Genomic DNA, 21,160 nt, shown 5'->3' with positions numbered 1-21,160 from the left:
AAAAATGGAGGTGATAATCATCATAAAGCGAGCTAGACACTATTATTCTGCGATTTTGTCGATTAGCTAGATGTATGTAATATAATAAATTACATCCGAGTTCGTTCTTAACTTATTTGTAAATTATTGCACCAAATGTTATGAATACCCGAAGTGTTACAAGTACAATACCAGCTTTGCAATGAACAATCACTCACTGTCACTCATCATAGAATCTCTATAGGGAGCGTGCATGAACTGTAGAAGGCAGCACAGGAGCCGTCAGATTTTTGGCGCGAGGCGTACAATAATGTTTTACAGTACATATGGTGCTACTTTATAGCACTAGTGCGAAAATTAGCATATTACGTTACTGTGTCGAACATTTAAAGGGCCATATGTAGTGTAAAACGTTGTACGATACATGTGCGAATAGGTAATTCGCAACTCGTGTCGATTTAAAACACTCCCTTCGGTCGTGTTCTAATTTATCGCCACTCGTTTCGAATTTCCTATTTTTCGCACTTGTATCGTAATGTACTATTTTGTTCAGATGTAGCCCACAAGATGGCAGAACCTACTATGCACAAGAAAACACGTGACGTGTACATGTGCATGTTTATGGTTCCGATTCAGGCCACAAGATGGCAGACCCTTCAACGCGCACGGTCCCTATATCTCTATGACCCTAGGCAGCAGATGCTAAATGAACTGTCCTGGTGGACTATGTCTACCACTAAAAAATATGAATGTAATTTCAAAGTGGAATCGAAGTCGTAGTCGAAGTCGCAGTCAGGGGTGCGTTTGTAGTCGCGATATCACTCGAAGTCGCAATCACATTTGAAGCCGTGTTAGTCGCAGTTAGAGTTGCAGTCGGAGACAGAATCGCATAGCAGTGGCCTTTAAATATTGAGGAGTTCCCTCAATTCCTCGTGGATTCCATCATCAGATCATAACCAAAAATATTATGGCACCACCTTGGAGGTAACTTGAAACAAAAAAAAAATACTCAACTCGAACCATGGGTGTCGGAGTAATCGGTGAACATACTACATTAATAAAAAAAATCATCATCAGATCCACTTCATCAAATTGATGGTTTTTGAGAGAAAATGCTCGAGTTACTGAAGAAAACACCCAAATCACCATACACGTGCCTTAAAAAATGAGGAATTCCCTCAATTCCTCATGGATCCCATCATCAGATCATAATCAAATTATATGGGACCATCTTGGAGGTAACTCCTTTCAAACAAAAAAATAATTAGGTACTCAAATCGGACCACGGGTCTCGGAGTAATCGGTGAACGTACTTACATAATTAAAAAAAATAGCCACAACCGAATACAGAACCTCCTCCTTCTATGAAATTGAATTGAAGTCTGTTAAAAACAGTCTTGATCCTTCCTGACGCATATTGAAAACGGTTTGTTCCTGGTTCGTCGGAATTATATACATATAATTAAATATGTCGTGCAGTAAACCAGTATTTACTAAATATGAAGATTTACTGTGCGATATATTTAATTATATGTATACATATAATTCCGACGAACCAGGAACAAACCTTGAAAACAACCATAACAAAGCTATCTGCAATCAAATTTTAAAGTCCTTATATATGTTATTTTGTAAGAAAATACTAAAACTAGCGGATATGGTGTTACCCAATGGCGCGACTTTGATCCCCCTTTCCTCTACTGTGAAGAACTTGGGTTTCATCCTTGACCAGACGCTCTAGTGGACACCGCGTATATAGGAGGTCAGTAGGAAGCTGTTTGCTTCGCTACACTCTCTTGACTGCAAAAATTTCTTTCGCTTTCTACTAAAATCTGTCTTGCTCACTCTATACTACTGCCACTCCTCGATTATGGGGACATTGCTTTTGTGGGCCTCAGGGAGGAGCTGCTTGACAAGCTGGAGCGCTTGCAAAATGTTTGCATTAGATATATAATTGGGTTACGTAAGTATGACCACGTGTCTGCCTTTCGCTCGCAGCTTGGCTATAACTTCCGATTCGTCGTCGTAGGGATGTGCATGTGCTGTCATTACTCTTCAACGTGTTATTTAATCCCGCATCCCCTACGTATCTATCAGAAAGATTTAGTTTTCTGGCTACTGTTAGCAGTCAACGTCTGCGATATCTAGTGCAAATCTGACTAGCCATTCCGCCGAAAAAGTCACGTGTGTACTCTAGATCTTTCACTACCTACTCAGTTAAGCTGTGGAACGATCTACCAGTGGACGTAAGGAAATCGCAATCTGTTGCCTCACTCAAGGAGAAGTTGAAAAAGTTGTGGTTATTAATTAGACTCCTGATATTAGAACTGAGTAATTTATATATATATGTATGCATAATATTTATTAATAATATGTATCTTATATATAGGTGTATATAGGGGAGAATCAACTTTTTAGTGTCACTCGTTGCCATGGTTACGATTAGTTGTCCAGGGGACAAAAGTTCATTGAAATACTGATTTTATGGTACTTAAATGAATTAAACTTGCGTTTTTGTGGTCGTTATAACCAATGTCCATAATGGGCCCCCTACTAAGCATGTTAATAGAACGGCATACAACGTCTCTTCAAACAAACTGTGCCACTGTTGTCCCTTGGACAACGGGACAGGATAACAAAACAAAAAAAGTTGATTCACCCATAGATTTATGTAAGTATATGTTATAGTTTGCGTATCCATACTTTTTATTTTATTATTTACTTACTTTTATGTGTATCCAAAATTCTCATATTGCTACTGTTAATATTTTTTTGTCTTTTACCTGTTAGTGTTTTATCCTTTCGCATTTTCTCAAAGGTTAGATGGAAGAGATCCCTTTTAGGGATAAGTTCGCCTTTGTACATAACATTTTTTTTTTGTTTTGTTACGTCTGTTTTATGATAACATTGATAACCTGTTTATGTGCAATAAAGTAACATAGGTACATACATACATTATTGTTTTATTTCAAAGGTGTCTTTAGTGTAATTCATAGGAATTTTAAGTATAATAAACACCTGCAAACGGGATTTAATTGCAAATTAAATTATAAAATATTTTTTCTTTAATAAAAATAAAAGTTATCAAGATATTTATGATAATAATATTATTATGTATAAATTTCATTATTTTTCTGGTAAACTTCGTAGATCGGCATTTTTTTTCACATAAGTCACTTTTTTTTTACTAAATTTTGTAATGTTCAATTTGAGCTCTTTCAAATGATACCTACCCCACTAGTAACTAGACTTTGAAATTTTGCCCCCTCTTTATATTGGGCATTTTCCATATTTAATAAAAAAAAAAATTACACTTCTAATGTGTCTGGGTTAGCGTTGTTTATTACTATTCCAAATTTCAAATCGAGAGCTTAAACTAGTTCTCGAGATATTTAGCAATGTGACAAACGGACCGACAGAGTCGCACCATAAGGGTTCCTTTTGTACCTTTTTGGTACGGAATCCTAAAAAACCTTATATATGTCGGCGGCCGATCGTAAAGTTCGTGTGTAATAGACTAATAGATAGGTTTGTTAGGTTGCTTCAGATGCCCGAAGGGCAAACTATCCATAAAGCAACGAGACAAAGATTTCCACGTTTCACGATATGCCTAGGAATTTGACGATCTGCCTGAACTAACAATCGGCCGCCGATATTATATATGTCTAGATTTCGACTGTACCAAACCGTGGTTAGAGCTATCGCTATAGACCGGTACGAAGGTGACAGGTGATATTCTAACAAGTAAAAGTAATTGGAAAGATAAGAGAAATTATCATCGCACGAAAGAAGAGTCGCGCTGGCACTTGTGAAGGACAAGTCCGTGAATGATAAAATAAACAAATGCAATTTTCATGGAATTTTATTGTATACTTAATTTACGCAGACAAGACGCAAGCGCCTCCAACCTCCTTGATCTTCTTTTCTGCCGTTTTCGAGAAGAACTTCGCCTTGACGATCACGGGCTGTTTAGGGAGTTTGCCTTTGCCGAGAAGCTTGTAGTAACCCTGCAACAAAAAGACAGGACCGTCGGTTACATCACTAAATAAGACTGTATAAGAGCTGTAAACTTGTGTGTATGAAATAAATAAATAAATATATAAAACCTGGCACTGGCACTAAGGGGGGCCAGGGAGCACACTATGCGCGAGCATTGTCACATTCAGTGATATTGGTGTCAGTGGCGTAGCTAGCATGGGTGGCACCCGGTGCGGAAAATGTGGGTGTCACCCCAAAATACAATTATAACTTGTAAAATATATTAAAAAGTTACAGTAGTTTGTTTAATATTCCATAGCTCAGAATTTACTCCATCGCTGAACATGAACTTTTAATAGTCCTTACAATTAAATCTTGTAAAATATAAAAAAAAAGTTATGGTAATTGATGTTTAATATTCCATAGCTCAGAATTTATCGCTTTCATTTTACCTAGTTGGTTATTAAGTTCTGTTACTCGATTTGCAACCTCTTTATTTCCGTTAAAACAAATGCTACCGAAAAAATGACATAATGTAGTGGATTTGTGAGCTATAATTATATACCACACATAACTAGGGCGTGCAGTCCCGGGACCGGTTCCTAGTTTTTCATTTCCCGGTACCGGGTCGGGGCCGGTACCGGGATTCCCGGTTCTCCCGGTTCTTTATGCTGAACTGAATTATTTTTATATATTTTGTTTGACATCATTTAACTGTGAATCTTGCAACTAACTTTAATAATAATGAAAAGGAATCGTAGGAATAATTAAGATTTTTTTATAGAATAAAAAACAGTTTTAGGAATAATACACTTAAATCAGTCTTTATAGTTACTTTAATCAGTCTTAATTGATTAATCAGTTAACAGTGTCATTGATCATAATCGTAATGTTATGAATCATGTGTAGTAAGTAATACTTACAAACACCATACCATTTTAAACATTCTTATCATGTTCACAATATCATAATTATCATAATATTGTAATTAAAAAAAAAAAAACAAATTGTGCAAAGTTATACAAATTTTAATATCTCAACCTGACTATTTATGTAAGATGTCGTCGAATTTACTTGACGTAACGCTAATCATTATTTTAATTTTAAATGTGAACTTAAATAATGTAAATCAGTCTAATTATAATAGTTCAATATTTTTTCTATTTCAAATGTGATTAACTTAAGATAATTGTAACATTGCAGTAATATAATAATCAACACACATAAAACAAATACAGTTCTTTTTTTTAACAAAAATATAATCACCTCACAAATAAATAATTTAACATAAAGAACTTATCAAATACCTAATCTAATCATTGGCTTAAGAACGGATGGAACTGGAGATCAATAACAATTAGACACAAGAATGTGATTTATTAATTAATTAATTAAATAACCCTTTAATCCACATATGAATCACTTGTAAATACAAATATTAAGTTGTCTTATTATAAAATGTCTCTTAGTGTGGTGTGCCTGTCGGCATAGGCCTCTTCCAACTCTTTCCAGTGCTGTCTGTCTAAAGCAACTCTGGTCCAGCGGGGTCCTAGAGTAAACTGGATGTCATCTTCCCATCTGGTTATTTGTTGACCTTTTTTGCGCTTGCAACCGAATGGGTACCAGAGGGTCACTTGCTTGCTCCATTTTTCTTTGTTGTCTCGCAGCATGGCATGTGGCCTGTCTACCTCCACTTTTGTTGGTCAATACGCTCGAGTTCTTCGCCTTATTTCCTCGTTCCGGATTCTGTCCCTTAGTTTTGTACCAAGCATACTTCTCTCCATAGCTCGTTGGCATTTGACGATGTGATTTATAGTTTTATACATAAAGATTGTAGTTTAAGTCTTGTGTATATAACATTTATTAAACTCTGAGTAAAAAGTAATCAATATTACGGAAATATTTGATGTTATGGCGGGAACCGGGACTCGGTGCTCAGTATCGGTTCTTTGGATTCCAAATAAATCCCGGGATTTCCCGGGAAATCGAGAACCGGTATTTCCCGGGAGGACGCCCTACACATAACGCTATCTCGTCGTATCTATAATGAATTGGGACCACAAATGTGAGCACCCGCCAAACATGATTTTGAAGTTGCTTGAAAATCTAAACCCCAACAAACAATTTGTTTATCGCACAATTAATAGATACAATACGAGGGCTGCTATTTATATATCCGAAAACCGGGATTACAATCTTAAATAGTATATTTGACCTCCATGGTAAAATTTGAACTTTTTTAAGTACTGGACGGTATATTTTTTCTTTCTTATTAACGCTAGTGTTTTGTTTTTGACGGGTTTTAAATGTCATCTCGCTGCAAGAATGAAACTCACTCGTGAAAATATTCGTGCTATGATTTATTATGATTTTCGGCGTGGTTTAACGCAACAACAGTGCATAGATCAACTAACTTCAACTTTTGGTGATGAAGCTCCATCTAAAACTACTGTGTATTACTGGTTTAGTGAGTTCAATCGTGGACGTAGTATGCTTACGGACGAAGTTAAGGCAGGTCGCCCGAAATCGGTCGTTGTACCACAAAATATTGAGGCTGTGCGAAAACTTACAATGGACGACCGACATGTTACGTACCGCGAGATAGAGGCGACCCTGGGTATTTCTATGACTAGCATTAATAGCATATTACATGATCATTTAGCTGTAAAAAAAATTTGTTCGCGTTGGATACCGCACAACTTAACTAAGGAGCAAAAAGATGCTCGCGTCGAATGGTGCAATAAAATGTTAAAAAAATATAACCGTGGTGACTCAAAGGCAGTTTATAACATCTATACAGGTGACAAATCCTGGATCTATGCATACGATCCCGAAACGAAGCAACTATCAACGGTATGGGTGTTTCAAAATGAGCCGAACCCTACGAAAGTTACTCGTGCAAAAAGTACATTGAAACAAATGGTGGCCTGCTTCTTCGGTATTAATGGCCATGTAGCTACAGTGCCACTAGAAAACCGTAAAACGGTTAATCCAGATTGGTACACGACCATTTGCTTACCGGAAGTATTTGAACAAATTCGTAAAACTAACCAGCGACGAAGAATCATTCTTCATCATGACAATGCCAGCTGTCATACGTCACGCGAAACAACTCTATTTTTGGAAGGTCAAAATGTGGAATTAACGGGTCATCCGCCGTACAGCCCTGACTTGGCACCCAATAATTTTTATTTATTTCCCAATATAGAAAATAAATTACGCGGTCAACGATTTTCGACTGCTGAAGATGCTGTCGACGCATTCAAACAACACGTTATGGAGGTACCTCAGGCGGAGTGGCAGAAGTGCTTCAAAAATTGGTTCACACGAATGCAAAAGTGCATAGATCATCAAGGGGAATACTTTGAAAAACAATAAAACCATTTTCAGCCGTGTACGTTAGTTTGTTTTTTTTTTGTTTCCGGATATATAAGTAGCAACCCTCGTAGTACTCAGAGCTTCGATGACCGCAAGAGGTCTGGAAGACCACGCACCGTTCGGACCCCAGCTCTAATAAAGGCAGTGAAGGTGAGAATTGCAAGTAATTTACTTCTCAATGACAAGAAAACGAAATGTGTTAGATTCTCCTTGCCTAATGTGCAGCACACGAGTGACGCACAGGTTGTTTTAAAATACGAAATATTAAATTTCGATTTTTGATTTTTACATACAAAGGATACAAGCAAAGGATCGAAGTAATTTTAAGAGTTTTTTAGTGTAGGATATGATCAGAATGTATATAAATATTCTCGATGTAGTGATGTACTTACAGCCTTAACTATGTTGATGACGGGCACCTTGCCGTCAGTGGCATTGGCATACTTGAGGCGTGACTGCTCTGAAACCAGGGTCCACAGCTTGTCTAGGTTAAGAACGGGGCAGAAGATCTTGTTCCGTCTTAGATGGTAGTTCCTCATGCCCAACTGAAATTGGTCATAAGTTTTGGTTAGAATAGTAAAATTGTGCAATAATTGTATGACATGTACCAACACGTATTTATATAACTAATATACAAGAAAAGAAAAAAAAAACAAATTTCAATCGAATATTATTAACATGGGCGTCGACAAAAGGGGGTAAACCCCTAGAGAATAAAAATATATATTAGTTAGAAATTTTATTAACTATAAAAAAAAATTGTTTATTTCAAACAGAATCCATAGAGTATTAATAATAATTACATAACACTTAAGCTATGTTAGTAGTGTACAGGCCAAATAAGTAATAAATAACAATAATATTTAGTTTAAATATCTGCCACCCCCTGGAACACCCGGCACTTGCGCATGCATTCAAAACCTGTTCAAGTTAATTAATGCTATTAGTTGTTTACGCCATCTACTATGTATTCACAATAATTATAAAGTCCTAATTTGTATGTGAACCTATCTATCTTATGTATTAAAACTCATTACCGCGAACAGATGGCGTTACGGGTTCTAAAAATCATCGAGTATAGTTGTTTATTTTAATAAATTGTCTTGCACTACCTATCTGCATGAACGCTGCAGTGTCCAAGAATGGGGCAGTCCGTCTTCTCACTTATGACTCTCAGGATGGTGTTGTGGCATTAACTATGCCATTTAATTTCTCCAAATGTACTTAGCCATACCCCGAAGTTAACGGAGTTTAAATGTATACACAGATAAAAAAGATATCTTAATTCAAAACGCAAAACTCTCTTGCGCACGGTTGCTTAAATAAAATAATAAATTGCTTAGTCCAATAAATATGTCTTGAGTTAAAAACAACATAATTTTTAAAAGGAGAATAAAAATTATTTAGTTTTATCTTTACACATTTTTAAAGCGAATGGTAGTGATTTGAAATAGAAATTATTTATTGTCAGACCACAGGTAAAATTATAAAGATGTTATTGGTAATATGTCCTTGTCCGTAGTCTACCACATTTATGGTGTACAATATTGAATGTCATGCACAACATGCAGTCAACTTATTTACATTATTTACATACAACATATAACGCAGTATTTTATACAATAAGGTCCCCAACTTTATGCCATTACGCTACATCTGTATATGTCAAGTTAATCATTATTATTATTAATTACATTAATATTTTATAATTTGCCATTGTTATTTATAAAGTCAAGTGGAGAATAAAACATTTTGCTTAATAGCCATTCATTAAGTGCCTTTTTAAATCTAGTTCTGTCAAGGTTCTTAAATACATCCGGAATATTGTTATAAATCTTGATTGCCATGGAGAAAATGCTATTTTTGTAAAATGTCGTTTAGTTTGATGCGTATTTACGAGTCTGTACTCGTTTCTCAAGTTACGGTGGAATCTATCGTTCCTTTGATATAAATTAAGGTTATTTTTTACAAACATAGCAACTTCCTTGATATATAAACAAGGTAGTGGTAAAATCTTATATTTAAGAAAAAGAGGTTTACAGGAGTCTCTTTGAGATGCCCCACAGAGCGCTCTTACACATCGTTTCTGCATCTTAAAAACTTTTAGCCAGTCGGTCGAGTTAAGATAGAGATAGATTTGAGTTAAGATATTAATTATTCGCCGCAAGAAAAAAAAGTCTTAGAAAGAGATATAGCACGCTCTTAAAAAACGGTTTTATCTTGAGTAACTCTACCTCAAACCAAAAATATTACCAAATTCCAAAGAAGAACCACCAAATTTTTCCTTTGAGACTTGTAGGTTTTTAGGCAAGAGCGATTAATTCTTGGTTTGATGTTTTCAATTTACAGTCAAGAGCTAAAGCTTTTAAAAAAAAGAAGCACCAAAACTTTGGTTTGAGACTTTTAAGTTTTTATACAAGAGCCATTAATTCTTGGTTTGATGTTTTCAACCTACAGTCAAGAGCCAAAGCTATTTCAAAGAAGAAGCACCAAAATTTTCCTTTGAGACTAAGTTTTTAGACAAGAGCGATAAATTCTTGGTTTGATGTTTTCAACCTACAGTCAAGAGCCAAAGCTATTTCAAAGAAGAAGCACCAAAATGTTGCTTTGAGACTTAAGTTTTTACGCAAGAGCGATTAATTCTTGGTTTGATGTTGTCAATATACAGTCAAGAGCCAAAGCTATTTAAAAGAAAAAGCACCAAAACTTTGGTTTGAGACTTTTACATAAAATAGTATCAATAAATTTGATGAAGGGGACAAGAGCGCTGGTGGCCTAGCGGTAAGAGCGTATGACTTGCAATCCGGAGGTCGCGGGTTCAAACCCCGGCTCGTACATTATGAGTTTTTCGGAACTTCTGTACGAACATTTGATATTCACCAGTCGCTTTTCGGTGAAGAAGAAAAACATCGTGAGGTAACCGGGCTAATCCCAATAAGGCCTCTAGTTTAACTAGTGCCTACGCCAATTCTCTGGATTAGTTTCCAAGCGGACCCCAGGCTCCCATGAGCCGTGGCAAAATGCCGGGACAACGCGAGGAAGAAGAAGATGAAGAGGATTATTGAAAACTACAAAGATTTCAACGAATGACGAAAACCATGCTGGTTTAAGAAAATTCATTCTTTATTCAAGACATACTAAACTTGGCGCTAAGAGATTTCGGCTCTAGATATAAATAATATCATATTTCACATTGAGTAACGCACTTTTGAACCAATACTTTTTCTTGTTTTTATGGAGAAATATAATTCTCAATTCAATTATGAGTATCTAATCCCCAAGAAACAAAGTTTCTTGGTACAAGTTCTTTAAGTATTGCACTAAGACTGTTAGGTTTCATTTAAAAAATACAATACTTAAAACAAAACGTAGACTCTCTTGGTGAGAATAATGAGCTTTTTAAAAAAAAACTTTTAATAGCTCGGATAGAGAATTTAATTTTTTAGCTTAAATAATAAACTTTGAAATATTTTATATCTTGACGCAAGAATTTTATTGTTTCCTTATATAGGAAACACAAAATGTCTTGACACAAGAGTATTTACTTGGCTGGAGAACTATTTTTTTTCTGTGTATACTTATGAACTTTACTGTAAATGTGAACCACTTGCTACCTTTAGCTAGTCCAATGGTTCCTTAATCATCTATGATAAAAAGCAACCACATAAGAGTTTTAGCTCATTAGAAAGATCTTGAAGTGAGTTGAAGGATTTGCAAAAGACAAGGTTATTGACAGTAAAAAGCGAGTATAAAATCAGCATCTTGTTCTTTACAATAGTAGATTTTTTTAGCATTAAAAAAAAAAGGATAATAATTTGACATGTAGTTTTTTGAAAACACTTTTTAAAAACCAGTATTAAATATTACTTATGAAAGCAAAAAAATTTAAAAGATTGTATATGATTTTTAATTGTTACTTGCAGTGGACTTATATTTCAAGTTTCAGTTTTTCAATAAAAAGACACGTCAAAATCGCTTATCTTCTTTCTAATGCAAAAAAATGTGACTATAAGGAAAGACATGCAGCATAAAAATTCATCAAAATGTCAAACCAATATATATACAATGTTTTTATATTATAAAATGTAATTATATTTAGAATAGAATAGTTTATTATAACTAATTTTAGTTATTATAAAATGTAATTATATTTAGAATAGAATAGTTTATTGCATATCACAGGGATCGGAAACCGGTATTTTTTGTATGGGAACGAAAACGGTATTTTTTCGTTCTTTTAGTACGGTCGCCAAATCTCAAAAGCCCTCTAGAAACACGATTTAATTGACTCGGCTCGGCCTTACCCACAACCGGTATCAATGTGTTCGGACAGTTCTCCTGATCACCGTACATGCGGTAGTAAAGCGGAAAAATGGTGGAGGGGATAGTAATGACGTCACAAAGATGGCGGCCGGACCTATTCTTTTTGGCGGTGTATCTCGAAAACCACTTAACCGATTTTAATCATCGAGGTGTCCAATAATAGCTTATATTAATAAATGATATGATATGATATGATATTATGGAGATTATTTCCTTTTCTACAAACATTTACGTGAAACCTATAGGAAAAAAAAATAATCACTAGAAACAGTTTTTTTATAAAATTATTATTTTTTATTTTGTAAAAATCTCCGTAAATATTAGCATTTCGCAAATTTTGTTTAATATAAAACATATTGCTTCATTATCAAGGAATATAATGAGCCTTAAAACATACAGATCGAGTAATAAACAATGAAGCTACACTCATTTATTTGCGCATGGGTAACGATAACTGGCTTTTACCGGTCGAAACTGTGGTGACTGTTACGATACGTATTGAATGGAATTTATAGAGTATCGGTTTTAATTACTGAAATTAAAATTAAAATTATAAAAACCAGACACAATAATGTTACCTTACTTCGACGTTTAGTCTCTTTTTTCGTCTTAATCATAGGTAGGTACATATTTCTTTTTACTTAAAAATTTTATACAGGGTGAACTTTTAACCACCAGTCATACTCTGCGCAGCGACTTTATAGGTCATACTTAACAACTTTTACTATGGGACCAATTCCGAAATCGCGAAAAAAATTTTGACTGTCCCATATAAAGGTGCGACCAACTTTACCAGACCAACACTTTTCCAAACTGAGCTACAGCTGTCCGATGAAGTTAAGTACTTAGGACTAACTCTCGACAATAAACTCAATTGGAACAACCACATCAACAAACGGATAGACAAGGCGGGAGTTGTCTTCTGGCAGTGCAGAAGGATGATTGGTAAGAGGTGGGGACTCAACCCGAAAATTACCCTCTATAAGACGATAATCCGCCCCTTACTCTGTTACGGTGCTCTGGTTTGGTGGCCAAGAACAAACCTAGGCAACGTACGAGACAAACTACAAAGACTTCAAAGGCTCGCATGCGCGGCCACCACTGGCTGCACGAGGTCTACCCCGACTGCAGCCATGGAGGTCATGCTAAACCTTCCACCGCTGCACCTACACATACAGCAAGAGGCCAGTCTCTCAGCGGTAAGGTTGCGAACCCTCAAGATATTTTATTATTATTTTATTATTTATTTTTCAAATATTTACACGGCATTACAGCATATGCCAATACACCGAATAATTAGACTATACAAATACAAAACATATATAAAATAAAAAACAGATATTCATTAATAATCACATGCAAGTGCTGGAAAGCCTATTATCCATCATCTCACAGAACCTCAGACACGCCTGGCACACATTCGCCCATCTCCCCGCAAACAAGTCACACTCTGGTGCTGATGTCAAGAGTGCATTGAGCAGCGATAACGCGCGGAGGAGTGGCGAGTTCCTGCGCGATACTGTGCGCGCCGCCGGTACGGCCAACAGTGGACGCGTTCGCGGCCTCAAGAAGACTCGAGGAATATCCGGGACGTACAACCTCAAGACTCGATCTACCAGTTCCGGGCAGTCCGAGTCACCGCGCAATATGCGACAAGCTGTAGTCAGCAAGATGTTGTTGCGCCTCACCTCTAGAGAATTATATCCAAGGCAGCCTAATAAGAATTTTGTTGGGTACAAGAATGGGAAGTACCCATACCTTTTTTTGTACAGAAATCTCAAAAAGGCCTTTTGGATTCTCTCCAGAAGTAAGGCGTATGAAGACTCGTACGGATTCCATATAATAGATGAGGCCTCAAGCTTGCTCCTCACTAACTAAGATATGGTCTAACATCACAGGAGCTCTTCACACAAAATGCCTGGAAAAGGTGTATGACGAATTTCCAGTGCTTAGGTCAGGCACGGACCGGATTCACAAACAAGCTATCTTCGATAAAAGGTACAAAATACAGTTATATGAGGACGACAATCATGAAGGACTCAATCCCCGGGAGCTGAGAATCTTCACTGATGGGTCCAAAACAGACAGCGGATCGGGCTCTGGAACCTTCTCAGAAGACCTGAACATGTCGATCACCACTCCGCTAGGAGCCCATAACTCGGTATTCCAAGCTGAGTGTATGGGCATCATAAACGCGGCGGCTGCCATCACTGCAAGGAAGGTAGTAGGATCCTCCATCCGCATACTCTCCGACAGTAGAGCAGTCTTAATGGCTCTAAATAGCCATATAGTTACATCCAAACTTATACACGAATGCCACGAACGACTAATGGAGGTATGTCATAATAACAAGATCACCCTACAATGGATCAAGGGACACAGTGGATCCCGAGGTAACGATGCTGCGGACGAGCTTGCCAGGCAAGGATCGAATGCGGGGGCGATTGGTCCGGAACCGATTCTTCCGATACCATTTAGCAAGGTACGCTCAATGCTGCTGGCACGTACAGGGAAACTACACACAGAACACTGGCTGAACCAGACTGGATGCAGACAGGCAAAAGAAGCCATGCCTGGCATCAACGGAAAACTCACAAGGGCGCTCCTGCAACTAGGGAAGGTCCGACTGAGTATGGTAACCAGTGTCATAACAGGTCATGGACTATTTAACAAACATCTTTTCACAACAGGTGTCACAGACAGTCCCCTGTGCCGAGGTTGCATGGAGACAGAAGAAACAGCCTCTCACGTGGTGCTGGAATGCAGCGGAGTGACTCCATACAGTGCTAAACATCTCGGATCTCCGAGAGACCTCCCCGAGGTCCTACTCAACATCAAAGGTTTGATAGGATTCCTCGAGGAGCTGGGCTGGCAGGACTAGCCCACCCCCAACATATCACGCAAAATAGGCGCAAGTCGTCGAGTTGCGGAAAAATCGCCCGAATACAATACAAGGTGCGACCAGACCGCAGCTTAAAAAACGGTCACGATACGGAATCGCAGTGACGCGTCGTATGCGTACCGTTTTTGACGCATGCTCCCCACACCGCTGTTTAAAAAACGGTGACGGTACGGAATCGCAGTGACGTGCTTCACGCGAATCTTTTTTGTTCGCAAAACAGTTGCGTCTTTTACGTCACCGGTACGGTGTCTGCCATAAGATCTCCGTGTAATATTTTTTGCGATTTTTACGCAGTTCAATTTACGGTGCGTCAGCTTATTTTAAGCAGCGGTGTGGCGAGCATGCGTCATGGACCCGGGTACGTCCTTAAACTACGTCCAAAAGAGAGGTATGGGCATTGTGAATGTCATCTCGCTTTGTGTGGTAGGGCACAGCCAGTGGGTGTCATTCCAGATCCAAATTTTCTTGCGTGATTCGGCATTGGTCCCATAATAAAAGTTGTTCAGTATGACCTGTAAAGTCACTGCGCAGAGTATGGCTGGTGGTTAAAATTTCATCCTATACCTATATTCGACACAAGTAGTAAGTACTTACAGACCAACTATGATACACATTTTGCCTGTATAGTGATACATAGTGAATAAATTAATACCTGATTTAAAAAATAAAACAAAAATAACAAATAGCATGTTATTTAATTCAGTAATCACTAATCAGTCTTAAACAATGAACATCATACTTTTAGATTAGACAACAAAATGTATATTTATACTGTGTTTCGACTTGAAAGATTTTACTGCTTTAAAACATAAGACAAACCTACCAACCAAATGTATAAAAAAAAATGTTTTTTGTGATTATTATTTTCCTATAGGTTTCACGTAAATGTTTGTAAAAAGGAAATAATCTCCATAATATAAGCTATTAGTTGACACCTCGATGAATACAATCGGTTAAGTGGTTTTCGAGATACACCGCCAAAAAGAATAGGTCCGGACGCCATCTTTGTGACGTCATTACTATCCCCTCCCACCATTTTTCCGCTTTACTACCGCATGTACGGTGATCAGGAGAAACGCCCGAACACATTGATACCGGTTGTGGGTAAGGCCGAGCTGAGTATAAAATTTTTAAGTAAAAAGAAATATGTACCTACCTATGATTAAGACGAAAAAAGAGACTAAACGTCGAAGTAAGGTAACATTATTGTGTCTGGTTTTTATAATTGTCATTATAATTTCAGTAATTAAAACCGATACTCTATAAATTCCATTCAATACGTATCGTAACAGTCACCACAGTTTCGACCGGTAAAAGCCAGTTATCGTTACCCATGCGCAAATAAATGAGTGTAGCTTCATTGTTTATTACTCGATCTGTATGTTTTAAGGCTCATTATATTCCTTGATAATGAAGCAATATGTTTTATATTAAACAAAATTTGCGAAATGCTAATATTTACGGAGATTTTTACAAAATAAAAAATAATAATTTTATAAAAAAACTGTTTCTAGTGATTATTTTTTTTCCTATAGGTTTCACGTAAATGTTTGTAGAAAAGGAAATAATCTCCATAATATAAGCTATTATTGGACACCTCGATGATTAAAATCGGTTAAGTGGTTTTCGAGATACACCGCCAAAAAGAATAGGTCCGGCCGCCATCTTTGTGACGTCATTACTATCCCCTCCACCATTTTTCCGCTTTACTACCGCATGTACGGTGATCAGGAGAACTGTCCGAACACATTGATACCGGTTGTGGGTAAGGCCGAGCCGAGTCAATTAAATCGTGTTTCTAGAGGGCTTTTGAGATTTGGCGACCGTACTATTGGGAATTTATGTCCAATATATTTTGTTTAAGTTCTGTCTGTTCTGTAAAAATCTTTATAAAATTGAATTCAAAGTTTGATTTTATTTCAGATATGGCGCTTTTCATTTGTGCTTGTATAATAAAATAAATAAATAAAATAAAAATAGCCTTTATTTCTACTACCTTACAATAACTTACAATATGATTTTTAGTGACTATCCTTAAACAATTGTAATTACTTATATGATATATTATCCTTTAGCAATTATTTATAATAGTAGTCGCCTCTGTGGCGTAGGCCTCCCCCATTTGTTTCCACACTTCTCTATCGCGGGCCTTTTGCATCCAGTTGTCGCCAACTAGTTCGTTAAATATATCCCGCCATCTTTTCCTCGGGTGTCCATGCTTCCTATTACCATCGTACGGAAACCATTCTGTCAGCCGTTTGGTCCACCTATTGTCGTCCATCCTACATATGTGACCTGCCCATTGCCACTTACGCCGTCGAGCTTTTTTCTTTGCATCCTCTACTTTAGTAATCTTCCTTAGTTTGTCATTTCTTACTCTGTCAGATAGATTTTGAGCAACTCTCACACACACACACACGAGCATATTTACAAATTAATCACACTTTCAACTCCTGTGTAACACTAATAGACATTGTGATACGTAAATAGTGTTAAGTCTTTGTTTATACATATTTTGTATTATTCCGATGTTTTTAGTTTTATTTTATTATCAGTTCTGTTGTACACTTGTAGATTTAGTACCAAAACCTATATATTAATATAGGTATACTTAATGTTTTCTCGGGGGTGAGAGCCTGGTGAACTGTAATACAGGTTTATACCTAGTTCAGACTCCAGTCTCTCACAAAGGATCACAACCTCATCTCGAATTTAAATGTTGTTATCATACTGTGAAATTGTTACAAATCCTTTGTGAGCTGATAAATAAACATTTTTATTATTATTATTTTATTATTATAGTTTTAGTCAGAGCATGCTCCTTTCCATTTTTCGTTGACAAACATTAATCCTTTCTTCGTCTATCTTTTTCAAAGACCATGTTTGACAACCGTATGTTAAGCACGGGAAGTATTGCCATGTCGAATACCTTTTTCTTTATACCAATATTAATGAGCCGTTTTTCATAATTTCCTTATGTGCCCAATATTTTTTCCAAGATTGTATAGTAAAACACAGCTAGATAGAAATATAAACGTATATTTCGTTTCATTAAAAATGTTACACGGTCAATTTCTTATTGTTATGGAAAAGACAGATGTTTTTAGTGTTGTCACATTAAAACTAAAATAAAAAATGTGGCCAGTTTGTGACACATTTTTACCCTATACAAACTATTGAAAAATTATCTTTATGTTAAAAATATTATTTAAAATAGATATTCTTCTTTGTATTTCTTTTTCCGTGCTATCTTCAAACGACACTATCTGTCCGAGGTATATGTACTCTTTCACATATTCAATTTTTTCGTTATCTATAGTAATATCTACAGGTTTTCTATTAGTTAAAATCTTTGTCTTAGATTTATTCATTGCTAGTCCAACTTTTTTGCTCTCCATTGCTAGCTCGGTGACCATACTTTCCAGGGCTGATTGTGCTTGTATAGATGTCTGTAATATCGATACAAGGTGTTTATTGTTCTCTTCCATTATGAGTCTAAATTTCGTAAGTGATATTTGGGCATCACTTTGCTTATTTTCGCTAGAGGGAGTCACTATGTCTTGAGTACTTTGTAGAGGTTCCTATAGAAATGTGTGTCCCTGGGGGGAGATCGTCGAGTCATCGTCGCTTAGAACTTCGGTTTCATTTTGGGGTACCGGTCTTTTCCTTATAGTGACGTTAGAGTTATCCACTATAGTAGGTTCATCAGGGTGTGTTGTCCTCACACGGTGTGATGTAAATGGAATCGAACCGGAGTATTAGTATTATTTCCCTTAGGCTCCTGCGATCGACATTGTGGACATTTTCAATGTCGTTTTCGTTCTGGGGACATGACATTGTCGAACAACTTTTCTGGGACTCTGACGCATTCCAGATCATAGCTCAGGCGGCATGATGAGCACGTTAAATATCTCTTCTCACCTATTTCCTCGTGACAACCTCCGCATAACACCATCTTGCGGTTAGATCCAAAACTAAGATGTGTCTATTTATGGTCACTTCGCTTACTTAGGTGCTAGTTCATCGCCAGGTTAACAGATGGCGCTGATCGCAGAATTTAATATATCGATAAATGAGGTACAATTTTCTCGAGGTTATAAATTAATATAGTTCAATGTTCCTAGGAGTTTGATGACTACAATCCTTTTATCACTAAATAGATGATTTCACTTTGATTGCGTAGAAAACTTTCACTTTTCTCTGAGTTTTAGCCTCGAACAATCATGATTATGGGGTGGTGTTTATTTATTAATATTCGCGTATATAGTCCAAATCCTGCGCGAATAACACTGGTGCACATCTAACATAATTGTAGCTATTGTAAATAACACTTAGTTCGATTAATAACAACACTTTCTTTATTTAATCAAATATTGCCAATGTTTACTCTGCTACTACTATATACTATTTATATACTATTCAGTTTAGAAAAAAATGATATTAGAAACCTCAAATATCATTTTTGAAGACCTATCCATAGATACCCCACACATACGGGTTTGATGAAAAAAGATTTTTTAAAAATAATAACATTAAAAAAAACTACTTACTAGATCTCGTTCAAACCAATTTTCGGTGGAAGTTTGCATGGTAATGTATATCATATATTTATTTTAGATTTTTCATTGTTATTTTAGAAGTTACAGGTGGGGGGACACATTTTTCCAATTTGGAAGTGTCTCTCGCGCAAACTATTCAGTTTAGAAAAAAATTATATTAGAAACCTCAAATATCATTTTTGAAGACCTATCCATAGATACCCCACACATATGGGTTTGATGAAAAAAGATTTTTTGAGTATCAGTTCTAAGTATGGGGAACCCCCAAAATTTATTGTTTTTTTCTATTTTTGTATAAAAATCTTAATGCGGTTCATAGAATACTTCTAATTACCAAGTTTCAACAGTATAGCTCTTATAGTTTCGGAAAAAAGTGGCTGTGACATAAACAGACAGACAGACGGACATGATGAATTTATAAGGGTTCTTTTTTTTGCCATTTCGGTTTAAAGACATTATTAATAGGGACTGTATAATCGCATATTGAACTTTTAGCGCATTGAACTTTGTCTAGTTTTAATAATTTTACAGTTAAATCACATTTTACAAGACACAAGATGTTAAAATTTTGATAGTAAAGAATGTTGATTCTTCATGAGAACATATTGTGCACCTCTAGCTTTAATAACAAATATTAGAAATAATTTACCTTCCCAAAGTATCCAGGGTGGTACTTGTCCATGTTGATTCTGTGGTGGTGCTCACCACCGGCGTTACCGCGACCTCCAGGGTGCTTGCGGTGCTTACCTAGAATGTGCAAATTTTAAAATATCATATAAAATAGTAGTTGGCATTCCCGAAACCAGCTATACACAGCATTTTGAGTTTATCTTAGTCGAATATCTTATCAAAATAGTAATGTGCGATAAGTGCTAAATGAGAAGAAATACTCACCAATACGACCATGGCCATGGCTCACGTGTCCTCTCAACTTCCTAGTCTTCTTTTTGGAGGTGGCCTGCAGAGTAAATTGTAGGTTATGGTAAACTTCACTATAGAAACAAAATAATCCTTACAACACCACAATATCATTTTTTTACACGATATGCACCATGAAAATAAAATACTCTTAACACGATTTCTTTGATAAAATTGGATAAAACATTGAGAAAAAACACCAACCATATTTTCGACTTCAACGTCAAAGTCACAAAAGAAAAAGAATGGATTATATTCCGATTTGACATAAGTCAAATTTTGGACTTGCCAGGAATAAAAATGTATACTTACCACTAAAGTGAGCATGTATTTGGCACTTAAAAGCCGATTACATCCACACTTTCCGATATCCGGCCCAAAATCAGTCCGGATTTCGGGCCTGAAAATCGTTTTCGTTTCACGGAATATCAACACATGGTTCATCGTTCATTCGTTAACAAATTTTTAAGAATTTTTTAAGAAAATATAACCAGTTCTTCCCAGGAGCAAAAATACCCATCATCTAGGTAAATTAAAAATACACGCCTCTAATACACATTACACATACATTATACATTGTATTCTTTGGTTTAGATATAGCAAATAAAATTATTGTTATGTTGTATGGGAGCAATAAAGATATACGCGGTAGCGTGTCCTGCCAAATTAAAAAAAAAGGAACTAGCGACGCAACTGTGTGTAATAACTTGATCTGCATCATGCCGGTCCGCATGTGAGTCGAGTGCTGGCGATGTTTTACTCGTTTTGTATAGGACACACTTACTTGCCGTCTAAAATGATAAAAACTGTGGTGGTTCCTATCGTAAAAAACTAAACAGGTGATGTGAGCGATAAGTGTAACTATAGGCCCATTTCGCTTGCCTCCATAGTAGCGAAGGTGCTAGACGTTCTAACCAAAGAATATAATACTCACTAGGAGGTTCTAACACTTGGATAAGATTTACTATCTAACACTTGGATAAGATTTACTAACACAATGATCCCTGATGGTCTTAAACTGAATCGGGACTGATTTCGGGCCCGATATTTGACGTTAATGCTTTAGGTTTAGAAGGAAAGCTGGTGCTTTAAAATGGATATAAAAAAGTTCCACGAGAGGCTC

The 21,160-nt window shown here is 36.5% G+C and overlaps 1 protein-coding gene across 1 annotated transcript; it reads right to left on the bottom strand.

Annotated features, from left to right (window-relative positions):
• Positions 1–3,825: 3,825 nt before the first annotated feature.
• Positions 3,826–20,333, bottom strand: LOC133517136 (large ribosomal subunit protein uL15). The gene is made up of 5 exons (XM_061850295.1): positions 20,242–20,333; positions 20,014–20,077; positions 19,769–19,866; positions 7,728–7,880; positions 3,826–3,986 (listed from the first exon to the last, which is right to left on the bottom strand). The coding sequence occupies exons 1-5, from the start codon at positions 20,242–20,244 to the stop codon at positions 3,858–3,860; spliced, it is 447 nt and encodes a 148-aa protein (XP_061706279.1). The 5' UTR covers positions 20,245–20,333; the 3' UTR covers positions 3,826–3,857.
• Between the last annotated feature and the right edge of the window lie 827 nt (positions 20,334–21,160).

The sequence above is a fragment of the Cydia pomonella genome, chromosome 4 (genome assembly GCF_033807575.1).
Source record: "Cydia pomonella isolate Wapato2018A chromosome 4, ilCydPomo1, whole genome shotgun sequence".
Classification (NCBI taxonomy): Eukaryota; Metazoa; Arthropoda; class Insecta; order Lepidoptera; family Tortricidae; genus Cydia; species Cydia pomonella.
The sequence above is the reverse complement of the archived record's forward strand: the minus strand, read 5'-3'. Positions and strand labels throughout refer to the sequence as shown.